This window comes from Drosophila hydei, unplaced genomic scaffold, assembly GCF_003285905.1.
Source record: "Drosophila hydei strain 15085-1641.00,03,60 unplaced genomic scaffold, DhydRS2 tig00008119-arrow-pilon, whole genome shotgun sequence".
In the NCBI taxonomy this organism is placed as follows: Eukaryota; Metazoa; Arthropoda; class Insecta; order Diptera; family Drosophilidae; genus Drosophila; species Drosophila hydei.
In genome coordinates this window covers 7242744-7261825 of record NW_022045830.1, presented here as the reverse complement: position 1 = coordinate 7261825, position 19082 = coordinate 7242744, and the positions used below count along the sequence as shown (strand labels likewise).

The window sequence follows — 19082 nt, the reverse complement described above, 5'->3', positions numbered from 1 at the left end:
GTTGTGATTTAGAAATAGTTGTAAGGCAGTTGGCAGCTCCAAAATTTAAATTAATGCCGCATTTTTATATAGCTTTAAACGTACATATAAAACAACTTTTTATTTTATTAGTTTTAAATATTACGTTTATTTTAAAGTAAACACTGGAAATCAACTAGACATTTATAGTGAGAGCTAGTGGAACGATTACTCAAGAACTTAGTTCGATAACACAGTTTAGTTATCGAATCAAAGCGGAACGATTCGATGCAAACCCAATGGTGACCGGCGAAAATTTGGCTAAAAACTTACAATAGGATTTTACGAATTGAAGGCCCCTAAGAAGTTGTGGAGTTTTAAGGTGAATTTGTAGGCTATCATTAAAGTCAAGTAGCTGTCCTTATTTGTTTATTTTGAAAAACTTATTTCACATGTCGTTCATAATAGGGCTTCATTGAAAGCGGGATTGAAGCATGGACAAGCGCGTCACTGTCCTGATGCCCAATGGTCGTCGGCAAAATGTCAACGTGAAGGCCGACATGACATTACTGGAGATCCTGGAGACGGCAAGTGCAAAGCATGGCTTCGACAGCGAAGAACATTGCCTCAAATTCCACAACAAGGATGTCAGTCTGACACAGCAATTCCGTTTTAGCGGTCTGCCCAACAACTGTGTCCTGGAAATGGAGCCGACGGACAAACGGCGGCCGGTGAGCAACGTTGTCGTATGCATTCAGCTGAACGATGGGTCACGCAAGCAAGGAGAGTTTGTGCCGAGCAATAACGTCTGGAGTGTGGTGCAGCAGCTTTTCAGTGTGCAATCAGAGTCTTACGAAAGTCCGGTTATCATTTATATGCGTAGTGAGGTTATTGGCGCAGATAACATGCGTCAGACCACATTGAAGTCACTGGGCATAATCGAAGGACGCGCCATGATGCGATTAATCGACAAGAAACCGGAAGACCTTAAAAGGCAAGCTAACGTGTACAAACCGGCCGCGGTGAAACCAAAATCAAAGGACGACGAGCCCAGCACCTCGCGCTCAGCCATGGGCGCCTCTGGGACTGGTGGCGGTGGCTTTGCAGTTACCAATGATATGTTGAAATCGCTCAAGCGCACTGCTCCCGATGAAAGCTCGTCCACGGCAGCTGAAACTGCAGCTTCTGCCGAAACAAAGGCACAAAAAAGTGAACCCGAGCAACCGAAATATGACTGGGGCAGTGGCTCGGGCTATCAACTACACAATCGCAATGACGAGTCGCACTATACGGATGATGTGGATGAACATTTCACAAAGAAGGCTCCAGTTGTACATATAATTGGTCCACGAAACGCTATAGTGTTTTCACTGGATGCTGCCAACAGACACAACGATGATTTGCCCGATTCGTTCTTCGATTTGACTGTCAACGATTTGAAAATGGTGCTGCGGGATCTGAAGCGTACAGCCTCTGGCAATGAGGATGCGCCTTTGTTAACGTCCAATCTACGCGAATTGGAACGCCAAAAGGCGATGCTGGCAAAGCTGAATCAATACAAGGACTGCGTGCTACGCATTCAATTCCCCGATCGCCATGTGCTCCAGGGCATCTTTAAGCCACATGAAACGCTTGAGAAGGTGGCAGAGTTTGTACGCGGATTTCTGGCGACCCCCAGCGAACAGTTTCAGCTATTCACCATACCGCCAAAGAAGATCTTGCCTTCGAACGAGACTCTGCTTGAGCTCAATTGTGTGCCGAATGCCGTATTGCACTTTCTATTCGTTCAGGAGAAACTAAATGCAAAGACTAACAGATTCCTAGACGATAAATTTATCGCTCAGCTAACCTCGGAAGAGGGTGCTCTCTTTGCAGTGCAAAAGTATCGCATCGCCAAGGCCGGCGTCAGCCCTAGTTAGTAGTCGTATTAAAGCGACTTTAAGCGAACAGTTAACGTGATATTAAATGAAATTCGCATTTTTATTGTAAAGGCGACTAACTGTTGCAGCATTGCTTCAACTGTTTGTACAGTTCGCCTGGCATGGCTTATTAAACATCTGGTCCAGGTTATAAATCCATTTTGTCAGCACTTCAAATAAAGTCAATCTCATTTTCGAGTCAATACAAAATGCTCGGGTCTTACCATATGTAGAGCCACCAATGACAGGACACGTGGCATGAAGTGCATTTGGATGCCTTGCACCACAGCTTTGTAAATTGTGCCACAGCAGTGCAGTTCCTTTCTCGGGCCTGATGGTTAGATTCAGCTTAGGAAATATTGTAGCACCGACCAGTTCAACAGCTTCCAACTATCAGAGAAAGGACATATTCATCATGCTTATTTCAGAAGCTAAAGATTCTTACATAAAATAATACACCAGCTATGCGATTCCTAGGTCGATCTGCCTGAAAAAGTTAGGCTGGCTAATCTATACGGAACTATATAGAATATATGTGTTTATTTACCGTTTCAAGCAACTCATCCTCTTCTAGATGAAAACCTACGCCAATGTCGTCGTTGTTTAAGTGGAACACTTCAGAGTGATCCATGTTAAGGCCAGACATATCTACCACTCTCTCTTTTATAGTCTGATCTAAGTCACGCAGTGGGGATAGTTGCTCCTCATGTGCCAATGGTGGGTTTAAATTTAAGCTTCTGTTTAGCAAAGATTCAATTTCGCTGTTGTAGATCGCCTTGTGATAAAGCAAAATGAGTGGATCCAGGCTGAGCTCCTCCATTTTGAGTGGTGCAATGCGTAGAAAGGGCGTCATAAAATTGTTATAGCGACAATGCAGGTGTGTGGGTCGTCGGAAGCCAGCCGAGCAGTGTTCCCTAATGATTGCCATTGATACCATCTCATCATCGTAGTCTATTATATCCAGTGCCTGATTTAAGTGCCACATTCCAAGCGTGTGCTCCCTGCGCCTTACAAGAAGTACACCTAGCCACTTGTGTAGGTTCTTTTCACTGAAATTATAAACATTGTATTTATCCTTTTGACTTGTATCGTATAGCGATAGCGAGATATTGAACCACACTTCAGACTTTAAATACTCCTTTTGAACATAGTTAAACATTCCCAGTGCATAACAATCCAAAGAGGAGAGAGCAGAGCTGAGAATGGAAACAAGAATGATAATAAGATAGATATAGTATAGCAGTTCATTTGATAGGTATTATCAGACATACTCTGGCTGTGAATATTGTAAGAGAGTACCTTCTGCCAGCTCTTTGGGGCTCAGTTGATAATACTTTATCAGCAGCTCGATATTGCGATTCGCATCCTGCAGATCGACAGCTGTGGGCAATTTCGAGCGCAGGTGCTGCGCATAAGCAATATGTGCTATAGGCATAAGAAAAATGCGTAAAGTTCACATATAATATATATATATATCATGATACTACCCTCTCCAATCTTTTGCTTCATAAACAAAGCCCATTTATGCCAATCCTTCTGCTGATGTCGTATGAGAGCGAAACTGCTAAGCGGATTGCTTCGAAATGTCTCAAAATCTGCGCTCATTCTGCTCGCTTCATTACGAAAATTTTCCACGGCTCTGGGGAACATAATCATAAAAATATATACAAAAAGTTTTTGAATAGAAATTACTAACTGTTGCGTTAGGTCAAGTTTAGTCTTAAGCTCCATCACATAGTCATGCAAGTTGTCTTCCAGCATCTCTTCATAGTTCAAGAGGACCTTTAGCACTTCTGTTGATGCTGCATACGATTTTTCTTTTACAAGATTCTTCATGGCACTAATTCTTAAGAATATTGAGATGAGGATTATTTTTATTAACTTCATTTTATTTCTAGGAAGAGATTTGTTTTCAGCGATTAATTGGTTTACTTATTAGATAGGTATACTAAAACGTTTTGTTTTGGAAAATTAGCCATGCAATTGTAATTTTCCATGACTTAATTAGCTGTGGGATAGAATACGCTAAGGTTGATAGGATAGAACTACTTAGTAGAACTAGTAGTAGCATAAATTTAAATAGAGTTTATGGTTATTTATTTTAATATTATCCACTAACTATTTAGCCTGCTCTCGTATCCGTATTTTTATATTATTTTTATAATTTAATAATTATTTATAATTTAATCTCTTATCAGTTTTGATTTTTGGCATTTGAAGTTCGCTGTCAGTTAGCCAGTGTTGGAAAGTGGCGGGCAGACATGTCCATATGTGGAGAGAGACATGCTCAGAGACGGGCACGCATGCGCGAAGCTGTCGTCGCTTTCGAAACCGAGCCAAAAGACCAAAGAGGCCAACAGAGCTCGGCGCTGGCCTACTGTGGCCACAATTTCTGAATCATATTCAGAGTTTTCAGTCGTTGGCCGCTCGTTGAAGCAACTAGTTTTATATAGCGCGCATTCGAGCACGTTTCGAAGTGTTTTCGTAAACGCAGATCGGTAAAGGAGACAATTACAATAACACAAATACAAACACAAATACATATATGTGTACATATATAAATATATATTAAGATATATATTCAATTTAATAACAACAACAAATGGCGAGAATGTGAAAAAGTGAAATACATATTCGCGTCTATTAGCTGAGGCGAGGTCGTTGCCAGTTTATCAATAGATTAACAATTATTTATGTTTATGTGTGAATTTGTTAACTTATTAAAGCAACAGCCCAAAGTGTGCTAATTTAAATGAAACCGAAAAATATGCTAACACAATTAAGCAGACAAACGAATTTAATAAAAGCGTAACGCAAACAACTTTTACCTGTGATTTGTATCTCTTTACAAGCTTTAAACGCAGAACCGAAGCACGTTAACTATTGCTTTTGCTATGCTATTGCTGTTGTTGTTGTTGGTGATGTTGTTGTACCAGTAGGCGGTTGAACGTGCTGACATTTTTTGTTTTTAGGGGGGCGTGGCAACGACAAACAACATGCGACAGCTACAAAACCAAAGAAAAAAATTATGGCGCGAGAGCCAAAAAATCAACCAAGCGGCCCGACTAACTGATTGGAAAGTGTTCGGTCCGCTACGCTAAACGGAAAAAAAATAAAAGAAAAAATAAACAGATAAAAACTGGCCTTTTAGCTAAATATCAACTACACCTGTCTGCGCGTAGAGTCATATTTGCTTGTGTATATATGAAAATTATATTTATAAAAACTATTTATTAATGGAAATGCAAAACATTTTCAGCCCACGCCGCGTTGTTTTTATTAGTCGACCACAGAGGCTGTGGCTCTTCACTTTTACTTTAAACGGAAAGAGAGAGTGTTTGTCCAGCTCATTTGCGTTTCTGTTTACCGGTTTTTTGTTCAATTTTTCAACAGCGGCAATTGTTTATCTGATATCTAACTTTGTTTTCTCAGCAGGCTTTCAAATAAGTAATATACGCATATATAATATGTATAGAGAGAGAGAGAGAGAGGATTGTAATAGCTTCATTAAATTTAATTAAAGCAGCCACTTCCGACTCGCATTGCCCATCTGCGGCAGCACGAGTCGTGCATAAAGCCATTTTATAATATGCTCGTGCCCATATCGTAATAAGCGTTTTATTTTCCATTTTCTTAAGCGCATTAAAAAGCACAAATAAAAAAAACTTAAAATTACAATTACTTCTGCTTACAGCTTTTCAGTAAAGTTATTCAGTGTGTGCGAGTGCGTGAGTGTTTGTTCGTTCCACTAGGAAGTTGGCAGCCAAAAATTGATACGAAGTTAACCAAACTAACAAAAAAAAAACGACGCGACATTTCCCCCTTCCGAATCACAATTAATCAAAATAAATATTAAATATAGCTGAAGAAAACAAAATGAATTTTTTCGTTATTGGATTTCTGATCATGCAGGCGGCAAGTGAGTAAATCGTATTTTTCCTAACAAACTCTGAATGGGCTCTTTTCATGCGGTGTTGGTCGAACTACTTAATTCAATGTTCATTTGTAGAGTATTTTTTCTGTGGTTTGTTTTTATTTTTTTTATTATTAAATTTCTTCATATCAAAACAAGTTTGTCTCTTATGTCTTTCGTTTTATCTCTTGTCAATATTGGCATGTAATATAGTTTTTTAATGCATTCATCTAGTATTTCTTTCTAATTTGTGTAGTAAATCAAGTTTGTGGCTTAAGTCATTTATTTATTTTTGTCTCATTTATTATTGTCCATATTATTTATTGTCTATATTAATCACAGTCATTTTTCGTCAATTGTTGCATATTTTTTTCAGCCAATTATGTAATTTTCCTTAAATCGTTTTAATAATATTTTAAGTTTGTGCTCTAAGTCTTCTGTTTCTTTACAGCCTTTTATCGTAGATATTACGTTTCATTTTATTAATAATTTCGTATATTTGAAATCAAGTTTGCGTCCTAAGTCTTTCGTTTCCGCTACCTTCTCAAAAGAAGTGATAAAGCTTCTTACCGCATCGGCTGTTAACCCAAATATTCTTTTGCATCATAGTTAAGTGTTGTACACGTTACATAGAAGACCGGCTGAGAATGGCTTAGAGAAGAGCTGCTCTCACAACAGGTTATGCATGGTCTAAATTTCAAGTGATTTGCGTTTCAGTTTGGATGCAATTGAGATGAGCAGCAAATTCAATTAAGTTAAGTCACCTGTTCTATGCAGGTGGGCAGTGCTCATAAAGCTGCGCTCAACAAGATTCGAAAGACAAGAAAAACAACAACAACGAGCGCATAAAACCATTTGATTGCAGCGCGCTTTAATACTCTTGTTGCAGTTTTTCGATAAGTTTTTACCCTGTTACACCCTGTGGCTATTTTCATTGGGTAGCATGCAGTTTGAGCGGAAGCAGTTGGGACTTTTATTTAAGGCGTATTTTTGCTATGAATTGAGTTACTTTTACTAAATAAGGGTCTGGCTTGAACTGGAAATATAATGAGTAGGATCTAGCTATAGAGCATCAAATTATAAAGGGATGAAAAGCGAATATTTTCTTAAGCATATTGGATTGGGTAGGAAATTGGAGCAGATATAAAGATATATAAAAAAGTCCAATGAGGATTTTCAAAAATATAATTAAATAATTTCAGATTGAATTGTATTTCAGGCAACATTCTTATTTCCCTTAATCAAATATCATTCACAAGAAATGCAAAATTTTATCCTGAACGGCAGCTCGAGCTAGCTCAAAGCGCACTCTTTTATAGGGTATTACTCATTCGTGCACCCTTGACTTCATGGTTTCGTTTTTGCATTGTGTTTTGGGTTTGCAGTCTTTTTTCTGGTTTACCGCTCGATTATTTGGCTAGCTTCTGTGGTTTTTGGGTATGTTTAATATTTCAGCTCGGCGGTTTCTCAATGCAAACGAGCTCGAGCATTTAAAGCCTTGCTAATGTAACTTGAACGAAACAAAAACAACTTGATATGTGTTTTTCGTTTGGAGCTATAAACAATGACTTGCCACAAAATGTGAAGCGTACTAAAAGTCTTTTTGTTCTGTGTGTTGATTATCGAGCGATTGCAATTGATAGATTCAGTAGATGCAGCTCCCTCCGGACTCGAGTGTGTCTCATTAAAAGGCGCACACATTTAGTTCTAGAGTTGAACTTGGCTGAAGTGAAGCAGTGACCCTCCGCCCCTCCTTAGTTAGGCAGTTAGTCATTATTTGCATCCATGGCCGCAATTTGGCAGGTGTGATCGTTTGGCTTCGCTTGGTCATATAAATCAATTCGCATGCAAATTAATTTGATATAACCTTCGCACTGCAATTTGGCATAAGCAACTTTGAGTGAAGTGTAACGTTTGATTCAAGTTGGACATTGCCTCGACATTGACGGATGGACATTCTGGCTAGCACGCACACGCCCAACTTAACACAAAAAATCGGTCAAGTTCAGCTTGAAGATGGGCAATCAGACCAAGCCGAACACCATGCGGCGTTAACTGCCAAGCGGCATCGTTTGAAACGGAAAGAGAAGCGTTGATAAATCTGCATAAGCATCAGGCTTCATTTGAATATGACTTGGTTTGTTTTTTTTTGTTTTTGTTGAAACTGTTTGGAATGGAATGCGAAGACTGCAGCTTGGCTCAGTTTTTGACAGCGCTGAATCATATTTGGCTAGAAATGCGGCGAAACTACGCCCTGATTGCACAATCAACTCCGACGGCTAGCGGCTTCATGTGTGTGTGTGTGTGGCCTGAAGCTCAGACAGAGTCGCAGCTTCAGCTCAACTTGGGCAATCGAGCATAGTGATTCATCAGTTCCAAGCCAATCAGCTCATTGAGATGCGTCTGCAGCCGCATCAAGTTGGTTTCCCCTTTTTGCTGCTTTATGCTTTGCTGCGCGTCGCAGACTTTTGTTTTGTGGTCAATGACGCAGCGCTTTAGCATCGCTTCTCTCTCTTGGTCTCGCGCTCTCTCTCTCTCTCTCTCTCTCACTCTGTCTGCTATGTTTTATATAACCCATATTTTGGCAGTGTGATTTATGCAACTTCTTAAGGGCTAGCTGTAGTTGATAATATTGTAATTGAAGCTGTTGCTGCCGCTGTCTAAGTAACCTACAATGCGCATACGCCCCGTGTGACGCGCGTATTTCAAATGACTTTCAAATAGCAATTAGCATTTAGGTTTCTACTTAATTAACACATCAAAACATAAGAAGCAGACAAAAGAAACCTACAAATTGCATTGTCATATTGATGGATCTTAGCACTATAGTAAAAAATATGCTGCCCTAAGTGACTAAGTGAACAATTTGCAAAGTGAAAGGCGCGCCCGTAGCCACCTCTGCTGGCACATGGCAATCAACAGATGCGTCCCTGTATATACCTTATCTTGTGTTTTGTTTTAATGTGTAATACATGCAGCTGTAAGTGAGCTCTTGATTGCTTCATTATTTGATTTCACTTGCGAATTCCTGGCGTCTTTTCGCTCGGCGTGACCTAATCAAAGCTTTCCGCCAAGCGTCTCACTTTGTACACAATTAACAATGAATTATAGCATAATTATCGCATCTTCAGCAGTCGCGCATGCAAGCAGCAACCATAGCACAATTGGTCCACAGCCACATAATTTGTAGGCCTGAGCATGTGGGGTCTATTGTCTGGCTGCAAATAGTGCCATAGTTTACTGTATTAGTGGCGTCTCTCGTAGGCTGGCGGCTATTTGGGCTCGCTCACGCAATCCGTTCGCTCACGTAAGACCTTCAAAGGTCACGCACGCGACTATGACTCCAACTGTGACTTCATCTACATCTCGCATCTCCCATCTCCACTTTAATCTCCAACTACCAGAGTCATTTTGTTCACCCCGGGCTGCAGCGCTTCTGGGCGTCTTTGTTACCATTTGTTAGTGTCGCTTCGCATTTGTATTGCCCTAACTTTAGAGCTAAGCCTGTTGCTCTTAACATTTGTTGTCTTTCAAATATAAATAAATAATCAGCTCTGCTTAGATCAATATATCAATCAAAATATTTGATTACTTTTGACTTATTTTATGATTTTATGACTTTATTAATGAATTTTTTACACAGGCATCTTTATAGCCTAAAATCAGAATTTATTTCACTAAAGGTTTTGTGACGTGCTCAATATGAACTTGAAAATAACTCATAAAATATGTCTATCGAGATATTTTATCTTTGAAAGTATTTGAAAGTAGTTTCGCTCCACTACTAAAACCTCATTTTTTCATACATATTTTTTTATGTATACAAATTTTAGAAAATTTGTTTACTTTTTTGGAATTTAAAGTAAAATTCCATTTGCTTAAATATTAATAAATGAAATATTTTCTTTATTTAATTTAATTTTTAATTCATTTAAATTTTTTTCTTAGTTTTTCAAGTTAAACTAAAATAGCATTTCCTTAAATATTTTTTTTTTAAAAATAATTTTTTTTTATTACCATTTTGTTAAGATTTTTTATTAAATTTAATTTTTTCAACATTTTTTCCGTTAAACTAAAGTTTTATTTGCTTAAATATTTTATAAAAAATTTAATTTTATTTATTAAAAATTTCATTAAGATTCCCAAGTTTAATTTTTTTAAACATTTTTTTCATTTAAACTAAAGTTGTATTTGCTTAAATATTTATTTAACAAATATTTACATTAAACATTATCGATTTATTGCAGGTGAAAGCGCATTAGAGCTTCGGCATGTCAAAATAAATATTTAGCTCTGGTTTGTTATTGTTTTGTGACCATACATAGGCCACACACTCACACACATCTATACACAGTCAGTCAACAACACACACTAGACATGCAACAAATGGCTCTCAAATTGCAATTTAATTCGACATTTTTGAAAGATCTTGAAGTGGAGCCGCAACGTTGTCTGATGGGTGTTTTGTTTTGGAGCCCTATCACTCACTGTCAAGACCATCGTTCAATTAACATAATTAACTGACAAAACGAATTAGCATGCGGATTGGCAGCAAACACTTTACGCAGATGCTGGGCCGCTATTGCTGCCCAGTGTTTTGGGCTGGTTTCCCTTTTGACACTTGACTGAGATACCACTCACGCGTAGGTCCAACGGTCGAACTATGTCTGGCTCACAAGGTCAACTTGGCAACACTATCTTCTACATAGATCGTCAGATCTCAGCGTTTTCAATCATGCCGTGAAAATGATCAGCAATTCATTTGGCTAAGCGTCTTAAGGCATCTCTCGTGGGAAATTTGAATCTCATAAGTTGGCGAGGTCAAGCTTTGATGTTTTGGCCATAATATTTTGTCTAGACCTGAAAGGGAAAGGAACTCCCAGAGTTATGCTAAATGCAAATCGTTTAATTCAATTCAAGCTGTTTCCTTTTATATTCGTTTGTTTCTTTGAGCATTAACACTTTAGTATTTCTGGGCTATACGCTCTTTAGATTCCGATTTGAACAATGCGCTGCGCTTGACAATGAACAACAACAAATATTGAACATAAAAGCTAGCCAACATGAACACAGATGCTGGGCGCGGAAAAAAATATGTTTGACTATATAAAAGACAAAAATACTTTATATATGATAAAAAGTGTTCGCCAAAAGGAAAACGAGCAAACGAAGGCTGCAAAAAACCGGTTGAAAAAGAAACGGTTCGAGCCTAAAATGTTTATTTATTGTTAACTACATATTGGAGCTGCTAATAGAAAACGTTTAAGCTGCAACTCTTATGATATCTTTGGCTTCAGCTGTTGGCTTAAGGCAAGCAAAGCTCTTGCTCAGAGATTAAGTATAACTTAAAACATGGTCTTTTAAGCATTACCTGGACATTTCTGCCGAGTATTTTGAACCAAGTTTACACACCGAAACCTAAACCAAATTGGAATTCGTATTTGCTTGTTATAAACTCGCAGCTCCGACTTAGAGGTTAAGGCTTTATAGAGAGAGAGAAACACTTACCAAAGTTTTTAATTATTAATTTTTTTTTGGCTGAACTAAAATGCTTGGGCGCAGATAATCAAGTGATGGGCCATAATTTATACAAGATATTTGCATTTAGCTCTGGGGCCGAGCGATCGTCAAATTGAATTAATGTCAAGAAACAACAGCAAAACATTCCGCAAAGCAACAGCAATTAATATCAATGCTTGTTGTTGTTACTGTTGTTATATTGTTTGTATCTGCTGACTGCTGACTGCTGACCCACTTTCGCGGCGAGGTGCTAACTGGATGTGGCTGGCAGCTGTGGAGATCTTCTCCTGCTGAGGAAAAGTACACAACGCCGCGCCGTCATCGAAACGGAAAGTAAGACTTAGCTACGCCTAAGTTGTGGCTCGTGCGTCGCATCGGTCAATGGCATATGCTAACCGACCGGCATTATCGACTGCATATTTATGCCTCATTATTTGCCCAGTTTCAATTTCAATTTCTATTTCTATTTGCTCGCCGTGCGACTCCAGCGACAAGTCATAAAGCTTGCAGCTCGAGCAAACATTTCATGCAGACGCGCGCGAGATGATGACGAGTGAAAGCGGCCTCTGACTAACTTATGGTTGTATTTGTTGTAAGTTTAGTTGCTGTTGCTTTGCCTGTTGTTGTCTCTGACAGTGCACCGGTCTATTTGCCGGCTGTTGCTCTTCGCCTGTATAAACCTTTTGAAGCGCTGCACAAATTTGCTTTGCCGTTTTCTTGCATACCAATTGCAAATACAAACATTTATTTTGTTGGCCGTGGCTAATTGTTCTGCCTGCCTTTTGCCTATTTATTTGTGTCTGGCTGTGAATTTCGCCCTGAGCCTCAATCTATTTTAATGTCTCTATTAACAAATTTGTCTGCCCATTTCTGGTGGGTCATTAAAATTGCTACTCGCTTCGCAGCGTGGCCCACGCGGCGAATGCCTAATGCAAATGGGTAAATGGGTAAAAGTGCAATTAAGTTTGACAAAAATCTATTTAATATTAAATTTGGGTGAGTCGGCTGGTATGAAAGTTTTCTAAATATGATTGGCTTTGGAATATTTTCGTGTGCCTAAAAAGGAGTCTTAAGGGATTAATTTTATTTGCTATGCTTGATAAGAAATACTTACAGAGCGATATACCTGTATTTATCTAACTATAATGTATATATATATATATATATATATATATATATATATATATATTCATGTATACATACATACAGATGTTGTCTGTGGAGTAAACTTGTGTAATTCGAGCTTAAGCTGGTATTTGAAGATTATATCTGTCTATCCAACTGTCAGTCTGTCCGTATGAACTTAAAGCAGAGGCTTGAAATTTATAGTATTATCTCGTATTTACCCTTGTACGATAGTTTGAAGATGTTAGGTAGAGGCGTGGCATGCCCGAAATAACTATATATTTCATAATGTTAACGCTTTTGCTAAAGTGAAATTTGATATATATGTATGTATTTGGCCAACAATGTCTAGTTTAAAAATCTATAAATCAGACAGAAAATTTACCTTTTACTTGCTTACAGGTAGAAAGCCAACATTTTGCCACTGAGTTACTGCTGACGTTAGCCATAGTTAAAAAGTATATGCCTCTTAGATGCGCATCTTCCAATGATTTGGAGCTAGGATCTCTGCTGACCTCGTCCACAGATATTTCTCAATATTTTAAGGTTTGCTTATTGGGAGCGAGGCTAAACTTAAGACTATGATAATAAATGTAGCAAATGCAGACAACTTTGATTTGTGGACAATTAGTATTAATTATAAATGATAAATTTGTTTTAAATTTATTAAATATAAAATGTAAGGAGAATGTGATATGCCAAGAATTCTATAAGGAATATATATCATGCTTAAAGATATTTATTATGACTTCCATTTGGATTTCCTATGAACAAAGTCTATTTGTATTTCAGATATTAAGTATAAATCTTAGAAGCTCAGCATTCGGCATACATAAACATATATATTTTATATATGAGTCTCAACTCATATTTTTTAATTATGCATATCCAATAGTAACGAAAAATAACTTTCTATATAACTATGTGGCCAATAAAGTCTATTAACATAGGCGCGCTAATAGAGTTTACAATATCTTAAACATTGAAGTATCTAGCATAGATATATATTATGTTATATACCTTATCTATAAATTATTCTAAAAATACAATAAGTCAGCTTTGAAAGGAATTCAATTAATAATTCATTAAGAAAACTTGAAGTTTCAGTCTCATTATATTTGAACTAAAAACTTATAATTGCTTGCTAGACATTGCTTTATGAATGTTCGTTATTCTAGGTCTAATGAAAATATGGGAAGATGTTAATGCTGATTTCTCATGGCGACTGCCCATTTGGTGGTTTACGATCCATTAATGGCACCAAGCTGCAGTCTCTAACCCCGAGTGAACCGCAAAGAGACGTTCATCTAAACGAAAAATTGGGCCTCGCTGATGCCAAAGTCCGCATTGTTATTAAAACACGCTCCATTTTCCTTGAACCAAAGCTCGACTGACTGACTGAATGAGCTTAGCTATTAACACAAGAGCAAAAGCCAATTAATTGGCCTGTGGTTGCATTAAATGTATGCCATGTACTCATATCGTATAAGTGATCGATGTTCGGGCAATTAGTTTGAGCTTCAAGTGCGCATATAAGATATGCATGAAATTACTGCAATCTACTCTACTCTACTCTACCTGATCTCCTCTTCTCTACTATACTTCACACTACACTACTCTACACTACTCTACACTACTCTACACTACTCTACACTACTCTACACTACTCTACACTACTCTACACTACTCTACACTACTCTACACTACTCTACACTACTCTACACTACTCTACACTACTCTACACTACTCTACACTACTCTACACTACTCTACACTACTCTACACTACTCTACACTACTCTACACTACTCTACACTACTCTACACTACTCTACACTACTCTACACTACTCTACACTACTCTACACTACTCTACACTACTCTACACTACTCTACACTACTCTACACTACTCTACACTACTCTACATAACTATATCTTAGTTTACTATTAGTCTACGCATCTCTTCTCTAGTCTCCACTCTTCTCTACTCTACCGAACTGAACTCTACTCTATCTGCATATGTCATGTGCTGGGCATGTTATGATTGGCATTTGGTAAGAACCCACTTACAGGGCTCAGAGCATATACATATTTCATGTCCCACTTGACATGCTAACAATTTAATTTGAACTCAAGACGTTGCAATTTGGCTTGTTATTGTTGTTTATGTAGATTAGCTAACAGACAATACGCACACATAATCTGTTAAGTGCCTACTTATAGCACAAAAGTGTTTAAGCTTTGACTTGCTTTTGTTGCTGTTTTATTATTTTTCCTCTCTTTTGCTGTTTGCTGTTTCGAGATATTTGAGGTCTGCGCTCCATAAGGAAGTGGTTTACAAACATATATCTTAAATTCTTATGGATTCATGTCGAAATTGCCTTGGTCACGGCATCATTAGCTAAGCTCTGACCCATTGGCATTTGATCTTTATACCTTAAGCTCTCTCTAATGGCAATTATGAAAAAAAAAACATTTAAAAGGTTTCCGCTTCAATGCGTACAAACGTTTAAGTGTTTAAAAGCCTTTGTTCAATTTAAATATAATTGATATACATGAGAGCAGCTGCTGTGGGTTTTTACCCTTTGATATCTGTGAAAGCATCAATCAAAAGTTTGAAGCCAACGCACTTTGAATTAGATGCGGGGCATCTTTTGTAATACTTTTAAGTTATATTACCATATCTATATATATAAGCCTTTGCAAAAAACTGTGCCACGGGCAGTCACGGCCTATGCCAAGATCTTTGTAATGGGATAACCCAACCCAAAAAGCAAAACTATTTTAAGGCAGGCCAGAGGCACGTTTCCCTACGCAACAAAATAGCTAAAACTAATGTGAAATAATGGACTCTTCGTATTTACACAAATTAAATAACATTTAACATTTATACGTAACATTTATATATATATATTTCAAGTTGATTTCATTGAACATATCCCATTTACATGCTAATCCCTCGCTTTATATACTAACCTAGTACCTTTTGTATCATATTGAAGAACTTTCCTATTCTGTGTTTGCTTTTTCTATTTATTTATAGGATTGGCTTGCGGGACGTGCGTTTTTATGTCCGATTTCGGTTTCACACTCGATTGTAACTTCAAAAAGTCTGGACTGTTTCGTGTACGAAACTTGGGTGGCGTCAAGGCGCATTTCGGTTTAGGTAAATCCACAAAAAAAAAAAAAAAAACAATTTTTCTACTTGAAGAAATCCTTAACCAACCTTTAACTATATCTGCTGGTTTAAAAGTAAGCTGTATATATACCAGTTAAACTGTATATAGATTTAACTCAAGTAGAGCGAACAGAATTCATATTAAAAAAAAAAAAACAACAATAAAATGAAAATAAAAATAATTTGCAGCATTTAAGTCATCAATGAATTAATGCCAATGCCAATGCCAATGCCGAGTAGAGCTGCGTTTAGAGTGTAGCCGCGGTTCAATATCCGTAGCATTAGCATTGACCAGTTGACCAGTTGATCAGTTGATCAGTTGATCTGTTGATTAGCTACACCTTTTACCTGTACATACAATGCACACAATAGTTATGGGTCTAAAGACAAAAGAAGAGTCGAACAAAAGCGATTAATTATTAACTTGTTTTGGCTTTGATTGATGAAGTGTCACGGGAGTGTTTGGTCGAGTCTAGCCTAATCCGTGTTGTGCTTGCAGGTCTCAGTGTGGGCGACGAGCTGGGCTTCAAGGAATCGCTGAGCAATGTGGAGAGCGATCGCAGACGCGCCATCAGCTATAGGAACGGTGCGCCGGAGCTGGTGGGCGTGCTGCCCTCGGCGCGACAGCAGGAGGTGAGTGATGTTAAACGCAGTCAAAGCAACTGCTAACTGTAACCACCTTCGTTGCAGGCCACTGCACCCCAGCAGCACAGTCTGCCGGACAAACGCATTAGTTCACGCTCCACGGCACCGGGTCCCTACAATCTGCAATTGCTGCAGCAGGCGGCGGTCAAGAATCAAGCACAGCAGCAACTGCAGCAGCTGCAACAGCAGCAGTTACAGCAACAGCAGCTACAGCTACAGCTACAGCAACGGCAGCAGCAGGCACAGCTCATGACAGAGGCTCGCCCCCTGCCCTTGGGCGTGCCCGCCTTTCGGCCCATACCACAGAAACCCGCGGCCAACGAGGCCATCGCACAGCGGCGCATTGCCGTGGACACGACACAGCCGCGCGTCAGCGTCAACAACAAGCTGGTGGATAGCAATGCGAAACCGGTAAGTGAAATAGTCAACTTTAGCTCGCAAGCCACCTTAACCTTTGCTCCCGTGCAGCACTCCAATCGTACATTCCATGCGGACAATGCCATGGTCGTGCAGCCAATTATTTCACAACCCGTGGCTGTGCCTGTCTTCCAGGCCATGCCCGAGTCCATTGCACGCATTGCCAGTGCAGCCAAGTCGGAGGTGGCACGACCGGAGCAGCGCAGCGCGCTGGCCAAGCATCCCAACTATTTGCAGTTTGAGGAGCCCAAGTTTGATCTGAAAGATGTGACCGTTGAGGAACTGGCAGCGGCAGCAAATGTCACCGTCGACACCATCAAACATGCCATCTACGTGCGTGAGCAGCAGCTGAAGGCGGAGCATCGTGCAATGCTGGCTGCCAAGCTGCGAGAGGAATTTATACGCACTTCTACAGTGAAGACAACAACGACGACCTCAACGACAACAGAGAAGCCCAGGCAACTGGCTGAACACAAGGTATCCAAGGTACGTTGAGGTAGGTGAGCTTAACTGATGCCGCCACTAATAAATCTATTGACAGGTGATGAATGCGCCCAAGGAGTACTACCCGGTGGGCTATGATAAGAACTTCGATGACAATTTCAAGTCCAAAGTGGACTTGCCGCCCACGAGCTTCTCCTGCGCCAGGCAAAAGCATTTTCCGGGCCTCTACGCTGACACGGATCTGGGCTGCATGGTGAGTTATTGCTGATCCATCCTGGCACACTCTTCATTTGGCCCCTTTCCCTGCCAGGTCTTTCATGTGTGCGCACTCACGGACGACGGCATGGTGCGCAAGTCCTTCCTGTGCCCGGAGAACACGCTCTTCGATCAGACAATACTCAAGTGCAATTGGTGGTTCTATGTGGACTGCAGCTCTAGCACCAGCGTCTACGATTCCAATATACCCATCTCGAAGAGCTACCAGCTAATGAAGTCGCTCACCTACTTCTCCAAGTACAACAACCAGAAGACGGAGCAGGAAGGCGACAAAGATGATAATGCTGTGGACATTGATACGCTGCGCGATTCTATGGATAGCGTCTCTCGCCGCCTGGAGCAGGCGAAGAACGCCCAGACCCAGCTGGAGGAGGCGCAACAGCCGGCGCAGCCGAAGGCCGAACACGAGCATGTTGTGCCCGAGGGCGAGAGCCAACAGCAGTTGGCCAACTAGACCCAGCTAAGACCATATTTAGTTGCTATCTGAGATCTAGGTTAAGTTAAAGTTCAAGATCGAGCGTCTCTGGTCGATTTGCCGTACATAGTCAATGTCTTGCGAAAGCCAACGGGGTTGTCTGTAGTCTCTGGCCAATCATTAATCATCACTTCCTATGGCAGCGCCGGGGCAAAGGCGCGGTCCTAGCTGTAGACTCTACTCTATAGCTATCTATCATTAAGTGGATCATCTCTAGTTTAAATCTACGTAATCTAGTGCGGTTAGCTTTACGTTCTACATTACTTATTTATTTATTATATATTTCGACGAAATAAAACACAAAGCTCGTTATTCCCGTCAATCAAAGGAACTATGCTACTCTAACGCTTAGCTTAGCTTAGCTTGTATGAAATATTTAACTGGTGAAGAGAGGTCACGGTAAAGTTAAGATCAATAAATTGTGTTCCCTATGTTTCGTTTGTGTTTTATGTATAACAAAGCAGCTATGAAGCCTTAAGCTTTTAGATTAATTAACTTGAAGTACATGAAAAAGCTTTTGCGGAGAACTTTGCGAGCAAATGAAAGCTTTGAAGTTTATTGATTTATTTTAATAGCAAAATAAATTGGAATGCGATCAACTTTTGAAGCAGAAGTAAACCTTTAGCTGAAGTAATTGAAACCTATACAATAATAGGCAATTTTCTAGAACCCATGGCTAAACTAAGTGCTTTTATAATATTCGAATGCTTTTATAATATTTTATAATATTCTGCAAGAACTTTAAAAAGCCCTAAAGTCATATACTAACTTTAAAGCAGATTAATATTTTGTGGTATATAAAATCCAATAAATGATAGATTGCAAATTTAAAATATAAAATATGAGCTTAAAGCTTATGAGAAGTTTTCAATATGGTAACTATTGAAAAGGAAGTTTAAAAAGACATTTGAACTTTAAGTGAGATAAATTCAATTTCCTGCAAAATTTTCATATAGATATCTATATTTAAGAGTTTCTTAAAGATAATGTAGAGTAGAAAGCTCTTCACTTTCCAAACTGGCATCTCAAATGATTTCTTACCATTTACTACATCTTCTATGAGCTAAATATTTTGGCACAAATGGCACTCAAAACAAATAATATTTTTACCCAAAAATAAAGGTAGCTAGGGTAAGTAACTTCTACAATAGTTCGCACATTCATCAAATCTCACATAATTCAACTCCAAAAAAAATAAAAAAATTCATAAAGCTC

At 39.0% G+C, this 19082-nt stretch overlaps 3 protein-coding genes across 4 annotated transcripts; 2 read left to right on the top strand and 1 right to left on the bottom strand.

The window, feature by feature from the left end:
* The first annotated feature begins 70 nt into the window (after window positions 1-70).
* Window positions 71-1973, top strand: LOC111597400 (tether containing UBX domain for GLUT4). The gene is made up of 2 exons (XM_023312079.2): window positions 71-340; window positions 427-1973. Exon 2 carries the CDS (start codon window positions 453-455, stop codon window positions 1875-1877), a length of 1425 nt encoding a protein of 474 aa, XP_023167847.2. The 5' UTR covers window positions 71-340; window positions 427-452; the 3' UTR covers window positions 1878-1973.
* Window positions 1974-2150: 177 nt separating this feature from the next.
* Window positions 2151-3750, bottom strand: LOC111597399 (prolyl 4-hydroxylase subunit alpha-2-like). 2 transcript variants are annotated; one of them, XM_030224881.1, is made up of 5 exons: window positions 3574-3750; window positions 3365-3516; window positions 3149-3302; window positions 2425-3073; window positions 2151-2364 (listed from the first exon to the last, which is right to left on the bottom strand). In XM_030224881.1, the coding sequence occupies exons 1-5, from the start codon at window positions 3711-3713 to the stop codon at window positions 2302-2304; spliced, it is 1158 nt and encodes a 385-aa protein (XP_030080741.1). In that variant the 5' UTR covers window positions 3714-3750; the 3' UTR covers window positions 2151-2301. The 2 variants fall into 2 exon arrangements, with proteins under 2 accessions (XP_030080741.1, XP_023167846.2); XM_023312078.2 differs by lacking the exon at window positions 2151-2364 and having other exon boundaries at window positions 2863-2926; window positions 2998-3073.
* A 1968-nt stretch (window positions 3751-5718) lies between these two features.
* Window positions 5719-17846, top strand: LOC111597403. The gene is made up of 7 exons (XM_023312082.2): window positions 5719-5796; window positions 15476-15598; window positions 16110-16243; window positions 16301-16666; window positions 16724-17158; window positions 17214-17369; window positions 17427-17846. Exons 1-7 carry the CDS (start codon window positions 5754-5756, stop codon window positions 17844-17846), a joined length of 1677 nt encoding a protein of 558 aa, XP_023167850.2. The 5' UTR covers window positions 5719-5753.
* Window positions 17847-19082: the final 1236 nt, after the last annotated feature.